Source organism: Lutjanus erythropterus, chromosome 16 (assembly GCF_056507025.1).
Source record: "Lutjanus erythropterus isolate fLutEry1 chromosome 16, fLutEry1.hap2, whole genome shotgun sequence".
Taxonomy (NCBI): Eukaryota; Metazoa; Chordata; class Actinopteri; order Lutjaniformes; family Lutjanidae; genus Lutjanus; species Lutjanus erythropterus.
The window spans coordinates 15,072,533-15,091,037 of record NC_139332.1 but is presented as its reverse complement, the minus strand read 5'-3'; the positions used below and the strand labels follow the sequence as shown (position 1 = coordinate 15,091,037).

The following is an 18,505-nucleotide window of genomic DNA, read 5'->3' as shown; positions in this document are numbered from 1 at the left end:
GGCCATTTTTCCACTTATTTTTTTCAATGATTAATTGTTGGCGGCCTCTCTAATTTGTGGTAGGTCAATTTCTGAAGCTGTTCCATAATGTAGTATGATTTTATCTGACATCTGACACTGCCTAAATTGAAATAGTTCCATGTCATACACAATTAACCCTCCCAAAGTCCTGCCCCTTTTTACTCTGTGCTCGAATAACAGTTGAGCAAACTTGGTACCTTGCTCAACTTTCTCCTTTTCCAGTAAAAGTGACAAACAGGGGCACATCTTAAGGTAGTTAATGTTATCAAACCACTGACTTAGTAGGTGACTAATGATTGATGATTAAGTTGTTAGTAAGTAGTAAGTAGTTTTAATCTAAGTCTAAGCCTTTTCACGGCAACCATATTGATACGAAATAGTAAACACAGATGTTACCAATGATACTAATTAAAGTCCCACTTCATTTCCTGTAGCATAGCCTTTCCAGTGGAACAGGGTGTAAATAGTATCATTGGTGACGCCATGGTAACCAACTTTTAAATGGCTGTGTTGAAATGGGTCTAATTGAGCACCATTGGCCTGTAGTTAGTTCTGACTACTGGACAGCCTGTAATTGTTGTGAAAATGATTACTGAAACCAAATATGAGAGTGAGGGTAAAATTAACATGCCTTTACGTCACGGTTCACAGCTGGAGCTCACCTGACACTCTATTGTCTGACGCTATTAACTCTCACCTTGGTTGTATTGTCTGTCTTTGACATTTTGTCTACGTCACTCTGTGGTCCGTTCGAAAACGTGTCCGCCCAACCCTCGTTTCCCGCCCCTTCTCCCTTTCCTCGATTCTGATTGGCTGAGTCGAGCGCCAGTTACCCCTGCCCACCGAGCGAGTCCCTCCTCCACGAAGCTCAGGCAGTGAAACGAAGAGCATTTGGGAGCCGGGTACTGTGTCTCTCCGCTGTTGGGATGCTATAGCTTTCGCCATAGAACCGTAAGCTTTTCCTTTTATTAATACTCATAACTCAAGTGAAATTATGTCTGTGTCTTTGCCGTTTTTAAATGTTTTCGGTGTGAACTGGGCGGCAGAGTTGACAGCGCTCCTGTCGTGTCTTTTCGCTGACCGTTGAAGTAAATGTCGCTTTCGATAGAATTATTAATGGACTTCTTCGCGAGATTAGGTGCTGAATTGGTGTGTAAAAACATTCGTGTACCCGTTTAACGATGATATTTAGGTTTTATCAAAGCGTGTGGAGCGCATGGTTACGACCACATGGGATATATGGGACATTTTGCCTGCGCTGACAAGTTTGAATTGCTGTGTTGGCTGTTGGCAACAGGAACTGAGCTATGAGTGCTGTGAATTCAAACGGGACACCTGTGGTGTTTCCCCGTGGACTTTTTCCCCAGTTATGGTTCTTTCATTTATGTCACCCGCATTGGTTGCTGCATTGACATAATCCAGAGCATAACCAAACGATTATCCTTTCATTTAATCGGTGATCTTACAATAAATAGTGAGATTACAGTGATGATAGAGTGTTGTAGTCTGGTTTATTTGATGAGAGACATTCATTCAAAGTTGCAGTCTGAAGTGCAGCGGTGGGTATCGTTAGGATATTATTGATAACAGTATCTATACTGATATTGTAATACTTATCGATACTCTCATTGATATTAATCATGAAATGGTGCGAAAAATAGACATAACATAAACAGATGTGAGAAGATTCAGTTTATTTTTTTCAGAAGTAATTAGTTAAATTGTTTGCTAAATTAAAGCATTTATGTGCATTTTATTTAAATTTAGTAAAGTAAGCCCACATTTTTGAACATTTTGCCCTGTTTATGTAATGTTACATAATGACAATATTTCGCTGTTAACCAGTCAAGAACTGAAACACAGTTCTTGATTTTCAGCTGAACTATCTTTTTAAGGGTTTTGGATAGGAAGGTATACCCACTAGCATGTGTTTTACATGTGTAAACACACCATTGGAGCTGAAATAATAAGTTGATAATCCATTAAAGGGCTGCCACTAATGGTATTTTTCATTGTCGACTAATATGTCAATAATTGCTCAGTTGTTTGGTCCAGAAATGTCAGAAAATGGCAATATATGTCGATTAGTGTTTCCAGAAGCCCAAGATGACATTGTCAAATGTCTTTTTTTGTCCACAACCCAAAGATATTCAGTTTACTGTCACACAGGGCTAGGCAATATATCGATATGAGGCTATATCTCCATATATTATTATTATTATATTATTAGAAATATTGTCTTAGATTTTGTGATAGGACATGTGCTGTCTTTCTGGTTTTAAAGACAGCATTACAAGACAGTGATGTAAGAGATTAAAATTTTGTCCATAAAATGTCAGAAAATAGTGAACAATGTTGATCAGTGTTTCCAGAGACCCAAGATGACATCCTCAAATGTCATGTTTTGTCCACAACCAAAAATATTGAGTTAACTGACATAGAGGCATAAAGAAGTAAATATTCACATTTAAGAAGCTGGAATCCTTATCTTTACCTTTTTTCCTTTAAAAATCATCCAAAACTGATTTGATGTGAATATTTGTTTGTTTTCTCAAGCTTCAGTAATAGTGCATTAACTATGTTTGGATGATGGACTATTGGTTGACTCTGGGGTCTTGTGATGGACGTTTCTCACTTTGACATCATTACACTCCTTTAATTAGTGAAATGATGAGCCATTCAGTGCTTTCACTTAGGGCTTTTGTGGTGCTCAAGTGACTTTGTTTTTATTATACAGTAAATCAATACTTGGCCCTAGCACCTCTTAGTCCAGACAGGATCATTTACTGTATGCATGAGTGGTGATGGAATCACGATCACTGTGCCATTCACAGATTGCCTCTGGGCACACATTGCCAGTTCAGTGCACAAGCTGGTGTAAATAAAACTGTGGCCCTGAAGTTTTTCTGTTAACATATCTAAACTGAGGGTGAGGCTGGTTCACAAAGCTGTAATGTAGAACATAATGACAGCAAATAAGGTAGGAGGAGGATAAAAATGGGCTTATTAGAGTTCCTATACTCACCTAAAGCGTGTTTATGAGCTACTGACAGTTCTCTGTCTAATTTGGCTGGCAGATTAGTTGATTAATCAATGGCAGAATATTCTTCTGCAACTATTTTAATAATTGATTAAAAGGATAGTTTGGATTATTTGATGTGGGATTAGGCTATATGAAGTACTTATCAATAGTCAGGGTATTACCCACAGAAGATGGAAGTCAGCACATCCCCAGTTTGGAGAAATAGAGAGGTGTACCAGCATAGAAGCTAAGCAATGTATTGCTGTGGACAGGATGTGTTTAAATGAATTCTATTTTTTAGAATATTTTCACCACTTTACTTTGCCACAGGACAGCCTTCTCTGATTGGAAAGTGCCATTATATGAGTCAAATATTGTGCTTTCCACAACAACTAAATTCCACAGGCAAAATCAGTAGCCTGCAGAACACAGGAGCTGCTACTCTACTGCTGCCTTGATTTGTTATTTCCTTTGTGTTATTGTATTTGGCGTTTTAAAAGGATATTTCGGATTCTCAGAATAAACACCCTAACACAAACAACATGTCGGGGAAGTGGTGGACCAGCAGCCCCATGTTCTGCAAGGTAAAATGACTGATTTTGCTTATGGAGTTTGGTTTTGACAGAGTGATATTTGGCTTATATAACGGCAGTTTCCTATTTTAAAAGGCTGTATAACAGCAAAGTAACATGGTGAAAATATTCTATATATACACACTTAACTGAAAGATTTATTTGTTTGGTGGACATGTTTTTTTATGTGGCTTAAATACCTTTTGTTGCTGATCCTGTCCACAGTAGTCCATTGCTTAGCTTATGTGCTGGAACCCCTCTCTCCTTCCTCTGACTTTAGCTAATATACTTACAGTTGATAATTACCTCATACAAGGTCACATCAAATAATCTGAACTATCCCTTTAATGGTGGAAGTAATTTTTTTCATCGTTAAATATAATGTTAAACTGAATACCTTTGTGTTTTGGACTGATAAGTCAGTCTATAATTAAATAACTGCTGGATTAATTAGTAATAAAAATAATGATTAGCTGTATCCCTGGGCAGAGTAGTAGTAGTAGTAGTAGTAGTAGTAGTAGTAGTAGTAGTAGTAGTAAATGGCTGCATTGCAACTCAGCAACTTATGTTAAAAACCCATGTTTTTTTTATATGTATCTGCCCTAATGAAGTGCCTTTGACCAAGACACTGTGACTGAATCTCTTTTTCCTTCAGGTGGCACTGTTCAGGCTAGTCTGGCTGCATTCTTGTGGTCTCAAGCCAATAGAGGATTGTGCCACAGGAATCAATTAAGTCCATCAGTCAGCTGATTACACATGAACCAAAATGTTTATTCCTGCTGCAACATTTCTGGGCGTTAACATCCAGTGTCGCTGACGTGACTCACTGAGTTATCTCTGTGTCACTCTCTCCTTTACACAACACCCACTTAAAAGCTGGTAAATACAGAGCGCTCCGGCCCTGACTAATACACCAAGTGGCCACTCTGAGAATAGCCCGCCTGTGATCTCTATGGTTTTATAAGGTTATAGGATATTGTGCCCTACTTCCAGCCAAGCCGGCTACTGCTCGGCACTGAGACTCATGTGAAATCATGTTTCTGCTGGTAACGGCACATGTCCTATAAATAGCCACATGTTTTATGCCCTCAGATTTTCATAAAGAACAAACAATACTGAATATATTCTTGCCTTGTGTTTTTTGTATCCATGGCAACCCATGATTGAGCAGCAACACAAAGTGTCGCTTGTCTCAGCAGGAAAGAGACAGAAAGACGTCTTTTGTGATGCGGTCAAGAGTCTATGGGCATACTGGTTCTCAAGCTTGTACTCTTTCTATCTTTATGAAAATAACATGGCTGCTGAATGGCTTATTGGGGCTTTTACCTTTGTACCTCTTTGATCATTTGCCGATGCCTGCATTTGTTTTCCTCTGCCTGCATAAAGGAAATACAGACACTGTATTACTTTCAGATGAAAAATATAGTTAAAAACACTCAGTCAGACATGAGGTCAGAGGTCAGCTAAGCTAAGTGTTACTGCCAATCCAAAAGCATATGCTGCCACACATCTGTTTCCCTATTCTGTTATAAAATGTGGGTGTTTATGTATTAAAGTAGCCAAAATAATCATGCCGGATGTGAACCTATTAAAAGCATCTTACGCCAGCTGTCAATTTGATAATCATAGGATCATGCACAGCTTTAACTCGAGATAAATCTGTGAAGAAGCTTTGCCGGAAGGTTCTGACGCTTTATTGGAGGTAGAGTCACAGATGGGCCATCTGTGTGAGGACCTTTTCGCAGTTCCAGTCATCAGCCAGTAATGGGGAGGATATACAGCTATGTCGACTGTTGGGTTGATGGCAGTCCTGCTGTTGCAAGAATGTGTATAGGCAGAAAGCAGATGGACTGGCTGCTAAGTCAATGTTTGTGTGTTTGTCATGCCAGGACTGGAAACTCCAGCCTGACAATTCCTCAGGCTTCAGCCTTGTTGTCTTGAAGTCCTGCCATGGAAACTGTTGAACAACAGATGAGGCTTTGCTGTAAAAAAAAAAAAGCCACAGGGCTTTCTCTAAATACACAATATGTATCGCCTGTAGCAATGCTCGACTCAGATAGGATGTAATGGTGGACTTAATGACTTGTTGAATTATGTTGTTTGAGATTTAGTTGAATGATGCCTTTATAAGCAGCATTCCCAAACAGCTAAAACTGCTTTGTGGGAGAACCAGTGATTAATGTTTTGGCCATTTTAGGAGGCTAAGCTGGGACTGGGACTAATAGGAGGAAAAAGTCTAATTCCCTCTCATGTGTGCATTTCCATCTCTTTGTTTGTCTCCTGGCATTAAGCAGGTCTATGCTCACCTGAGAAACTGGTTTCTCAAGTGAGCATAGACCCATCTAGTAGGTTTTCTTAATGAATGAAGCCTTAGCTTGATGCTCTAACAACTTCTCTTGTCCTAATCCTCATCAAAATATCCACAGGACTACTTTGAACTATTTACTTTGATACAAGAAAATAGGTACAGAACGACTGTCAATTTCAAAATTTATCAAATTACTGCTTTAAATCTAAGTGCAAGTTGTTGTACTTGTTATAATAGTAACTTAACATGTAACTTAAACCTAAAATGAGTAAAGAAAAAAAAAATGAAAATGAGGGAAAAGTCCATTCTGTATCTTGTAAATATTAAAGATTGATTAATTAATTGATTGCTAGCATTTTCAAATGTCGGGAAGGGAAAATGCAGAAAATGCATTTAGGCTCCTACACATCTGAAAGGAGGAAGTTAAAGGGAGATACCTGTTCTCCGTCTAGGGTACAGTTGTATTTGTAGGTACTTTCTCTTTCAATGAAATGAAAGAGAAAACATGCAAGATGGAAAGAAAGCAGAACTTACTTAAGTTAATTAACTATGCAGATTAATTTAAATGCAAAATGTTACCTTTTGGTCTTCCATGCAGACCCATTGTCATACACCCAGAAAAAAAAAACATTCACATCTGCTTTATGACTTCTTCCCTCCCATCAGCTGATCTCTTGAATGCTGACACATGTTAAAGAAAGAAATAAACACAAGGTAGTCACTTCCCTCACCTTTAAACCTTTCATTCCCTCATCTGGGCCTGTGACTCTGGCATTGGCCCCTGCTGTGAGAATGACCCCTTTTCCCCTTTCCATCCTAACAGATCATTTACAAGGTGTTGTTCCATTAATGATTGACTCCCGTTACGTAAGACTGAAGGCAAAACCCAAGCACTTCTAGTCTTACAGTGCAGCAGCAAGCTCAGTGGTGTACAATACAACAGTAATCACTCAGTCGAGGTAAGTAGGGCACTCAGTGGGATGTTTAGGGACTGACATCTCCCAGCTTCATTTACAGATTTTACAGTTCATCTATGGCAGATAGTACTCCAGACTAATGCACAATGTTCACACACACTTTTAAGCTACTAAAGCGAGGCTGTGTCGTGAGGTAGTGGTACATGAAATGAAATCCGTGCACACATGCAGCAGCAGTTTTTGAGGTTTTATTCAAAGGAAGTGTTTTGTTGCAAACTTGGCTGCTGAGTTGTGTGAAAGGGAAAAGGCTGAGAGATGGAAGGCAGGGCTAAGTGTGTTATGTTAAGTTGTGCACTTACTAGGGTTCTAAAAAAAATATCAATACACTTAAGTACTGCAATATCAGCCTATGTTTTGCGATACTGTATTGTTACTTAAAACATTGTATCATGATATAGTGAAACATGCAAAGTTTTGTGTTTCAGTGGTTCATTATGTGTTATGTTTAAGCCAGGGCTGCACAATACCTGCTAAAATGTAAATCATGACTTTTCTCCCTAAGAATTGAGATCACAGTTCTCTCACACAATTCTTATTTTAAAAATAACAAAACAAAAACAAACAAAAAAACCTTATTGCAGTCTTCGATGCTGAAGAAACAAAAAATAGCATGAACGTAACACAACTCCTATCCAGCTGAAAGGGAACATGAAACAGGAAAATAAGGTAATGAATTGAAACAGTGACGTAGGAGAGAAACTAAACTTAAAACAGAGGTTCAGTTTGAAGCTGCAAAAGACTTTAAAAACTGTGGCCTCTGGCACATACATGATAGGGGTGTTGGTTAGGGGTGCAACGGATCACAAAATTCATGGTTCAGCTCAGATCACGATTTTGAGTCATGGATCAGATCAGATTTTTGGATCAGCAGGACAGAAAAAAGAAGTGGGATAAGGGTTAAATTATTTTAACAATGCACTTGGCTTTAATCTCTCTGACTGTAGTCATCGCCGTAGTAAAGTAATGTAATAATAATAATGATGATTATTATTATTACAATATTGAATAAATATATAATAATTCTATATTATAAAAACACAGCTACTATAATACTATAATAAAAATGGCATTTAGTATGTCAAATAATATACTGTGTTCTACAGTACTGTACTATGTATATACTATAGTACATATAATAGTTAATAAAGTTAAACACTGTACATCATAATACATGTCTTCACTCTAGTCTGGCTCAATGTCCCGCCCACAGTGCTATCTGATGGGTCAGAAGTCATGAGTAATAGTCAGTCAACACAGATGCACTGTGTCACAGTCAGGCAGAGACAGAGCTGCACTGCCGACCAAAGAGGAGTTAGTATTGCAAAAGTTTCAATAAATATCACAGTCTTATGATGTGTGTCTATGACGACAGCATAGTTACACTAGTGAAAATGCCCGAAGTCATGGCCAGGATTTCATTTGAGGTGATGTGGTGGCTTCAGTCGCTCCTCACAGAGATGCGCCGCAGACTAAAACACATCACACATCTGTCCTGCCTTTCACTGCAACTTTGCATTGAGATTTCGGGTATTAGTTTTATAGAAAAATGACGGCAACAGAAAAACAGTGTTTCACACTTTTACAGTTACATGTAGTCCACGGGTCACATGTGTGCCGAACTGTGGGGGCGATCCGTACGGGACATGGGACGCCTGCAATCTGTTACACCCCTAGTGTTGGTGGTCATATTGGTAGGGGAACACTTGACATAGCAACTGGTATTGTTCAGAAGCAAATAACTAAAAACCTGAATGCACAGGGAAATTAGAGTGAGTGAATCATGAAACATGAAACTGATTTTGTTTTATGATTAATTGGGCAGACCTACTTAAATCCCTGACCACTAGATAGCAATGTTGTTATCAATCTTTACTGTTCTGATTGCATAAAAAAAACAAAAACATTTGTAACCCAGATTTTATGCAGAGGGCATGTTCTTTATACCATGACAGTTTTCCTAAAATTAGATGAAAACAATAGCAATATATCACCTTACTTACAGTATCTCAATATGTTGAATCATAACTGCTGTCTCGTGATATGTATTGCATTGCCAGATTCTTGCCAACCCACAGCCCTAGCACTTACTCACCACTTACTGTGTTTATAATCATGACTGTTTTCTTCCAATAATCCAATCAAAAGCTGGAAATTTACCATTGAAGCCCTGAGCTCCCTCTCTACGCACCAGTACACAACGTTGTTTGGTTGGATGCAGCTTTTGGAGCTTAAGGTTTTCACTAAATATACAGAAGTTATATGTATTAAATTCCTGAACTTGTTTTATATCTAAAGCTTTGGATGCTACTGAAGACGCCAGGCATGCCACAGCCTGAAAAGTGCGAACTCAACAGCTTGATGAGCTAATTTCAAGCTCCCCAAGTTTATCATTTGAAGCCTACTCAAATATGTTGTCTGTGCTTTTAGTCTGTGCTCCAGTGCCTGTGAAGTAAGTGGGATGTCTGTGTGTTTCAGTCTGCTTTTAGCCGTGTGTTGACTGTAGCTAGCTGTGTGTTATGGTGTGTCGGGGGTATCGAAGCACAGAGCACATTCTTTCCTGTTGATGACTCATGTCCTGGGCATGGCCCTGACTGTAAGCCAGGCCTTGGGGAACTACGGTGATACACAAACACACTCAAACCACCAGACCGTTTGCAGAGGATATAGTTAGCAGCAACGTACTTAAAATCCAAAAGTTTACACAAATTTGCATGCCAGGAGCACACACAAATCACACAGGCTTTCTCTCACTGCGATAATCCATCGGACAGGGATGTGCCCTGCTCACATGCACAATACACGACATCTACGCAAACACACCTGGGCTTAGTCTTCGCTGGATCAGCGTAGAAAGGGAGTGGCATCAAAACTCACATAGTGATGGTATAACATACACATATCCAGGTTTGGACATGTCATTTGTGGCAAGGAGGGGAATGAATGTTACATCACAGTGAGAATGTGGTCTTCCCTGCTCAGCCCATAGAGCCATGAATATGTGCAGTGAATCTCTGTAATCATGTAGACAGATAACAGAAAAACTCTGAAGATGTGTAAAGCAAAAAAATATAATTTTTTAGTTAAATGCACTTTGGTTTCAAATCATACATTTGGACAGCATAATTAAATTTAAAATAATTAAAAAACCTTAACAGTTTGACTAAGAACATCCAGAAATAGTAATGTTGACTTAACTTAGGGCACTTAAGTCAAGTTTTAACAATTAATTGCAAAAATGATAAGACACCATTCTAATTTAGTGTTGTAGAACTAATGTGAGCAAGCTTGACGTAGAGTGTTTTTTTTTAGATACATAACATTTGATCAACACATCAATGAAACATTTAGCTCTAAAATACTGATACAGGAGGAGGAGGTTGGGGAAGCAGAGGAAGTTACATTTGCTGAATGTATCACCAGTGGTGAAGCTGCAAGGATTCAGTTCTCAGTTTTGCAGTAGGCAGATGGGGTGAGCGCTAAATGTTTACCTATTTGAGCTAGAGCTAAATGGAAGCGATTACATTTACAACTATTGTGATATGAATCATGATTTTAGTGGGACTGGTAGTTTTTGCTTTTCATTTTCACTGAAAATAATATAAAAATTATGATTATGTAACTTTTGCTGAGGTATGCTACACCAAACCAGTGTGTTATCTTACATCTGGAGAACATGTGTAGGCCAGGGCATCTCTGTAGCACTACAATGCTTCATTTATCTATGTTGTGACCTTTATCATAAATTGCAGCTCCTGCGATTTGGATTTTGCACTAGTGATTTCAATATTTTGCTAAGGCCTTACTGTTTAGCCCTAATATGAGCTGCTCAGTACTAGGAATAGTTTTTTGGCAATTAATAGTATGATCGTGTGGAATATCGGACAGTAAAACCCTTGTGGCTGCCTGAGCTAGTGAAAGGCTCCATTTGTCGCCCAGCTTTATAAATAAAAGCTGATTTTTATCTCTTTTAGTGGAAGTTATAGTATTTTAACTTGTTTCACATTAATTATTACGTCAGGCACATTAAAGTAGAAGAAGGCTCTGGAGTTCTAACTTTAACTTATTATTTTTCAGTCATCAAGTTTTGTTTATAGGATGTTACACTGGGAAATTTTGCAGTTTTCCTGATGTTGAAGTGCTTGTTCATAAGTGGGCCTCTGATTATAAAGTTTGTATGGTACTGCCATGATCATAAATGCTGACTTGGAAATATTTATTGAGTTTGTGTGTGTACTTAGCTCTAATTTATCAGTCCACATAAAACCACACATCAGTCACAACACATTTGAATTTACATGCTGGAAGTTGAACCTTGAACTGTGTGTGTGCATGAGAGCTCATGATAAAGGATTATTAGCCCCTCATGTGTTTGTACTTGAGATATTTGTGTCGAGCTTCCTTAAAACAAAGCTACATTGGGGATTTCATATCCTCAATTAGGCTGTTTACAGTTAGTCAGACACACAGTGAGTAAGTGATTCCTTTCTGTCTGCCCATCCTGCGTGCCGCTGCTGTTCTCTTTAAAATGCATCCTCTTTTCTGCTCTGACTTCATTTCATTTTAACCTTTCTCCGCAGTGCGGTCTGTTGTGGCGTGGCCTTCAAAGGTCAGAGTGATGCTCCTGGCGGCTCTGCTGTGATCTCTGCTGCTGCAGTTTCCACAGAAACCACGCTCTGGTGGGCAGAAAGCAGTCAGCAGGTCGCAAAAAGATGACGTCGCCATCGCCCACTCACAGTGACAGCAGTGGCTCCTCTAAGCATGACAGCAACCAGGTACGTGTGTGTTTGTGTGTGGTACTTTTACTATAGTCTGTGTGAGAGTTTTTGTTGTGCTTGCAGCCACTGTTGGCATTTCAGCCTTTGTTTTTCTTCTCACTTAGTATGAGCTGACCTCACATTTTCTGAATTTAAATGCATTATGAACCATGGCATGCCTAAAGCTATGAATTATTTCATTACTGTCTGTGTATGTGAGTGTGCCTTTGTGTTTGTTGATTCAATTACTAAGGGTCGTTCTCTGTGACCAAACATTTAAGCTGTCTTGTAAATGCAAACTGCACTCTTAAAGCAACTCTTCACAGACAAGAACCCTGTTTTTTTTTGTTGTTTGTTTTTTTTAACAGTCATAACAGTATTGCACTCAAATGGAATCTCTGATGATGGTGATGATGATATGTGTCTACATGTTTAGATTGGGTTATACCTTTGTTATTTCAGGGGCAAGATTTCCCTTGTCTGTCTAACTCATACACCATTGCTCCTGTGTCTCCCTCCAGGACAGCTGGGAGATTGTAGAGGGGCTCCGGGGGGTTCCTGCCAGCATGCAGGAGCCTGACAGACAGGAGGGCTTCCTGCTCAAGAGGAGGAAGTGGCCCATGAAGGGGTGGCATAAGGTGAGCTCCTCGGCAGCCCTTTTAAAGCCCCAGACAGTGATGGCATTGTAGTACATCTTATTATAGAACACCGCTGCTGCCTTCTTCAGCCTTTTATCGAGCCAAAGACCTATTTTCACTCTGAAGTCGAATGCTTTTGATCCAAGGATATCAGACAGTGAGCCACAGGGGTGTGCTCTTATTTTGAGATTGTATAGGCTTTGTTTTCATTTCTGCACTATATTTATCACATGTAGCTGTGTTTCTTAAAAGGATAGATGGTGTTATGAAAGACCTCATATCCTTTTTTGGTAAAGAAAAACTGCAATTATGGGTGATGAAGCCAGGTTTGAACCAGCAACACTATTTGTCCTCACTGAATGTCTAACTAGGGTCTTGACCAGATATCTTTTAATACCTCTTGCTATTTCAGCATTTCCTTCTCTTCACCAATATAGTCCTCAGGATTTCCGTCTTTCCATTCTTTTATTCCCAGCTGATTATACTGTAACCCTGACTCATCTTCCTCCCCCTCGTCTCTCTTCTGTGAGTGTGCTCATGCTTACCTGGAAAGTTCCTGCCTTGCAACATGATGGAATTTCCACTTTTATGATTGTCAACATTTTATCTGAAAAGGAGGACTCAAGTACTGTTAAAGAGCTTTATCAGCATATTCTTTTTATTGTAAAAGTAAAGTAGGCAAGTTGTGCTCGTAAACTGTTGCTATGTCTATACGTGGTCATTATCCATACTGCTGATTACTTACTTCACTGCTGCTGTTGTGAAATTTAAATGGCAGGGTCAAGGAAAAGTGGTTTTATTGGTGCAAAACTGCACCACGTGTGCATACCTTTTGTACTCGTGTGTTTGAAGGGATAGTTTTGATTATTTTAAGTGGGGTTGTATGAGGTACTTAGTCTTAGTCAGTGCATTGGCTACAGTAGATGTTTGCTGCTGACCCTGTCCACAGCAGTATATTTGCTTAGCTTCTTTGCTGACGCTCCTCATCACTTCTCCAAAACTGAGGGCGTGCTGACTGGCATCAACAGTTGGTAATACACTCACTATTGATAAGTACCTTGTACAAACCAACATTAAATAATCCAGACTATCCCTTTTAAAAGTTTGCACAGATGTGAGTATACAGAAGTTGTTACCTCAAATAATAAATATTGACAATAAATATTGACTGAGTTTGATTTTTTTCTTACTTAGAGATACTTCTTGCTGGAGAGAGGCATTTTGAAGTATGCAAAGCGAGGAACTGATGTAGGTATTACCTCAAGAGCACCATCTGTCTGTCATTCTTGCATTCAGTCACACGCAGAGACACTTTGAGGCACAGGCTAACAAAGGGCTTTGCTTCACAGCTAAAGAAGGGAAAGCTTCATGGCTGCATCGATGTTGGCCTCTCTGTCATGTCAATCAAGAAGAAAGCCATGTGCATCGACCTGGACACAGAGGATAATATCTATCACTTAAAGGTAACTTCAGACACACACATCGCATAAGTCTATGCAACGCCTATGTGATTTTCAGACATAGACACTCACAGCAGCCGTTTTCCAAGTCCCTTCACCTAATTTGACTTTATGCCACCCAGGTGAAGTCCCCAGAGCTGTTTGAGGAGTGGGTGTCTAAGTTGCGTCATCACCGTGTGTTTCGGCAGAATGAGATTGCCATGTATCCCCACGAGAGGCACCTCTTCCACCCCCATGCCTCATCCTCCCCTTCTCTTAATGACTCCCTGAGAAAAGTAAGTTGTTCTAGGCCTTGTTTGTAGGAAACATTTTTTAAAAAGTGCCTTTGTTATTCCCTTAAATTTGATGTAGGCGGAATGTAGTTTATAGTTTGTACTGTATATTCCCCATTCTCTCTCATGTGTCTCTCCCTTTAAAAACAGAGGGCTACCCTCACCAAGCAGGCATCAGTCCACCAGGCTAAGGTCAGTTCTTGGCTCCAATCCTCAGGCGACATGGACAAGTGCTGCAAAGGTTTGTTGTTGTTTTGTCTATTTCACTACTTACTAATTGTCTCCTAGCTTCTTTGCCACCCTGGGTTGTCACCAGTGTGTTACAGTGGATCTTTCATGTTTCTGTCTCTCATCATCACTGTGCCTGCATGCACTCAAACTTCAGTTATTTCATCTAATAATAATTTCTCTTTCACTTAGACTTGGAGGAATGTGAATCGTATCTGCTTGAACTCAACCTGCTGCTGAAGAGCATGGAAGTTCTCCACCGCACATACTCAGCCCCAGCCATTAGTGCACTACAGGTAAGTACAGGCACACAGATTTAAGCTAGTCTTGATGCTAAATGTAGAGGTGTTCTAATATGCAATGAAAATGCATTCACCAACTTTGTGGGTGTAACAGACGTGTATGATATTTCAAGGGAGTAGGAAATAAAATAATGATCTTTTCATGCAGTGTTAAATTTGTCAATAAGTATTCACTGATGCCAATTAAAAAATACTGACAATAATTAGAAGAAGAAATCTCCATTCACTGTGTCCTGATGAGTAAAGACGACATGAAATATTTGGCTTTGTTTAAGCAGACAGCCTAAGTTAGATCACAGTAATCAGACATCTCAAAACACTAATGAATCTAATAAATGATGAGTGCCTCATCCTCAGCAGAGGCCTCTCAGTTGGAAAGAAAAGAAAAAACAAGGAGAGGTGACATGCGAACACTTTTCTCTTATACTCAAACTAAAAGAAAGACAGAGTGTATTCTTCAAAATTAAGATGGAACCGCTTGTGGATTGAATATATGTGGAAAAACACAATCACTTTGGAAAGACACCTAAGAACACACTTTCCCAAACGCCTGCCAAGTTGAATATCACTTATGTAAGTTGATTTATTTGATAACGTGTATGTTAATTCCATTTTTGGACTAAATATAATGTTAGTATAACTCAACTTCCTGTGTGGATTTAGGGCGCATTGCCATGCTGTTAAGATTTTATTAAATTTAATGGAGCTGAGCTCACAGTAAAACATCCTTAAAACATGCCTTAACAATGCAGTTTACACATTTTTATTTATTAAATTTAGTGTCATGAAACTAGCCAAGAAATTCTGACTTAAATTAAAACTTCACTGGCTAAATCTTACTTACTAACTAACTTACTTACTAACCTGCTTACAGCAATTTTCGGTAATCGACTATGACTAACTGCATTTTTTAGTCAAATTTTTTTTTGTTCACTGTGTCAGTGCTGGAATGAATGGATTAACCGACAAAACACATGTTTTTTCTTAGTCTTTCTTCTTTTTCTTTTTTTTTTTCATTTAACAAATGCCTCCGCCGACACAACAATGTCAAATGAGGGGCAATTACTGCTATTGCTAGACTATCGATTAATTATCAATGAGTACATTCATAGTTGGTTGAATTTTTAATGGCGATAAATCAGCTAATGATTAATTATTAACATCCCTGATTCAAACATAAACAAACCTCCCACAAATATTGCTCCAGTAGATATCCCACAATGCAAACACACAAACACAGACCCATAAACACAAAACACAGTGTATAAAACCAAACATGACAAAAGCTATATCTGCCAGGCACTGCATCTTTGATCCAGTTCATAAACCAAAAGTCTAAGGTCCATATCTCAATATTTGTCACAAATCATGATATAAATATACAAATCATGATATAATGATATAAAATATAAAAATAACCACTGTCAAAATTGGAAGTAGTTTTCTGTACTTCTCCCTTAATATTTCTGTTTCTTGTGGTCCTACAGGCGTCTACTTATGACATCCCCAAAAAAGAGAAGAGGCCAAGGAGATGGCGATCCAAAAATAATGGCAAAGAAACCAAAGCCACACTACAGGTCGATGTTCAGCTCTTCTTTTTTATGCAAATAGTTATGAAGCAATGAACTCATAATCATTCAACAGTGGGACTAATGAAATTATTGCGTACCATCTTCACCTTTCTCTGTTTTTATCCACCAGGTTCCAAGCTGCATCTCCTCCCAGTCCCCTCGTCTCCATGCCTCCAACCCCAACCTCTCCACCACTGAGTCAAACACGCAGGAGGTCTGTCCTGAATCCCCAGACTCACCCACAGACGCGTCACGTCTACAGGAGGACTTCTGCAGGCTGGCCAACAACAGTAAGTCTCCTTTTGGATAGTTTTTGCTTCTATATGGTAAGATAGTTTCCATGACAACTCTATACCATTTGTTTCCTTCCAGTCCACGCTACGCTGAAATCAGCATTTAGTTCCCTAGTAGCAGAAAGAGACAGACTGAGACACACCATAGACCTGCAGGCCCCACAACCAGCGCAGGTCATGGGCTTAAAGACCACCTATGCCTCAGTGAGTGTCTCTGCAGCTCAAAAATCATGGGTTCTGCATATTTACACCACAAATCTAGTAATCCTGTTACCACAGATCCGCTTCACTCAACTGATTTTCTGTTTTCATCAGGATTGTCAAGGTGGCTCCCACTCCTTGGTCCATCAGGTGTCCAATGAGAGCAAAGTGTCTATCCCAGAGTCGATGTCAGAGTTTTTTGATGCTCAGGAGTACCTCCTCTCCTCCTCCTCCTCTGAGAATGAAGTGAGACAGAGTGCAGTAAACTTTATTGTTTATGAAGGGAAATTTGTCTTGGAGAAAGTGCTGTAGTCTGGTCCTTTACATAACAAACATACCACGAAAACATGAGAAGTGTTTGACTTGATGCTAGAAAGTTGCTTCATATTAGAACCATTTAAGCATAAAAGACATTTGATGCTGGAGAAACAAAACTGTAAGAATCAGTGCAAACGTGGCAAGAGCTAGGGGTGTCAAGATTCTCAAAATCCACAATTTGATTTTATAATTTGAAACATTTTTTTTATTTTGCACTGACAGTTATGCGATTATTAGACTAATGAGTATTGATTTGAGATCAACAGATCATTGGGTTTTTTTTGCCCTGACAACTGTTTTCCAAATTTTCAAATTCTTTAAAAAAAGGTATCAAGCATGATATAAAAGCCAGTTAGCTACATTGCATCGTCTTTGAAGTGCAGTTTTTTTCTTTAGACACGCCAGATGCTGCAAGCAGGCGGGGGAAGAGAGAGAGAAAATATACTGGGAGAATTGCTTATTCTGCCTTTTGATTCTTGAAATTAAAAGCTCATTTTGACCTATTTTTGATCTAATATTGAAATTGTGACACACCTACTAAGAGCTAAAGTTCTTGTGTATCTACCAGGCATGTGCAATGAAACAATAGTAATATGTATTGTCAATAGCAATAAAATTGCTACTGATGCAAAAACAGAAAAAGGATTATAAAAAGGATATTCAAAAAAGGACAGGTCAGCTCACCTGTATGGCAGGTTTTGTTTGTTTGTTTTTATAAGCCTATTAAGCCTGTTACCCGAGTGCCTTGACAAAAAAAAAAATGTTAAATTTCGAAATAAAATGGTGAAATTCAACCAATTCAATTTTTGCTTTTTAAAAATTCTTTAAGAATGATCAATACTTGTTGATATCAACTGAAATTAAACATTTTATTGTCGTAAAAGTTTTTCAGCTATATGGGCCAGCCCTAATATGTGCAACATTATCCTCTTCCTCATCTCCATGTGTGCATGCAAATACAATAATTGCTAATGTCTGTGAAATTTTGTAAATGTCAGAAATTGAGGGAAAATGTCCATCACAGTTTCCCAAACTGCAAAGTCACGCCTGCCAATAATGTGTTTTGTCTGAACAAGGTGTTCAATTTAAAATGATGGAAAGCAAAGAAAAAAACATATGAGATGCTGGAGCCAGTAAATGTTTTTGCTTTGTAAGTGGTTTTAAATTTAAAATCAATCGAGTATGTTTCACCACTACTGTAATCGGACAAATCAAAGTCAAGTCCAGCCAAGCGTTAGTTGTGCAGGAAAAGTAATGTTTGTCTCTGGGTGTAGCCCAACCATAACACAGCCAATTCCTGCAAGTCACCACAGGCACACTGTGCACTGTGTGCATTCCTTAAATTTCTGTTCTGATGACTAAAGACTTTTGGGTTCGTGTGTTTTTGTTCTAGTCACTCACTGACCTTTCACCAATGATTTTCTGTCTCCAGGTGTCTGACGATGACTCGTACATTAGTGATGTCAGTGACAGTGTTTCCATGGATACCTACAGCAACGAGGGAGGCAGTGAGAGACACAACTCTGGTACGTGATACAGTAGCAAGTTGTGCATCTTGTGTATGTGTG

The 18,505-nt window shown here is 39.0% G+C and overlaps 1 protein-coding gene across 1 annotated transcript in view; it reads left to right on the top strand.

Annotated features, from left to right (window-relative positions):
- Positions 1–852: 852 nt before the first annotated feature.
- Positions 853–18,505, top strand: part of LOC146312826 (oxysterol-binding protein-related protein 3-like) — a 28,369-nt gene continuing 10,716 nt past the window's right edge. The window contains exons 1-13 of the mRNA XM_084738823.1: positions 853–972; positions 11,478–11,672; positions 12,176–12,292; positions 13,487–13,540; positions 13,642–13,755; positions 13,875–14,027; positions 14,175–14,265; positions 14,445–14,548; positions 16,042–16,131; positions 16,256–16,415; positions 16,498–16,622; positions 16,734–16,865; positions 18,370–18,463. Coding sequence (XP_084594949.1) covers positions 11,610–11,672; positions 12,176–12,292; positions 13,487–13,540; positions 13,642–13,755; positions 13,875–14,027; positions 14,175–14,265; positions 14,445–14,548; positions 16,042–16,131; positions 16,256–16,415; positions 16,498–16,622; positions 16,734–16,865; positions 18,370–18,463 — 1,297 coding nt within the window. The 5' untranslated portion in view covers positions 853–972; positions 11,478–11,609. The remainder of the gene's footprint in view (positions 973–11,477; positions 11,673–12,175; positions 12,293–13,486; positions 13,541–13,641; positions 13,756–13,874; positions 14,028–14,174; positions 14,266–14,444; positions 14,549–16,041; positions 16,132–16,255; positions 16,416–16,497; positions 16,623–16,733; positions 16,866–18,369; positions 18,464–18,505) is intronic.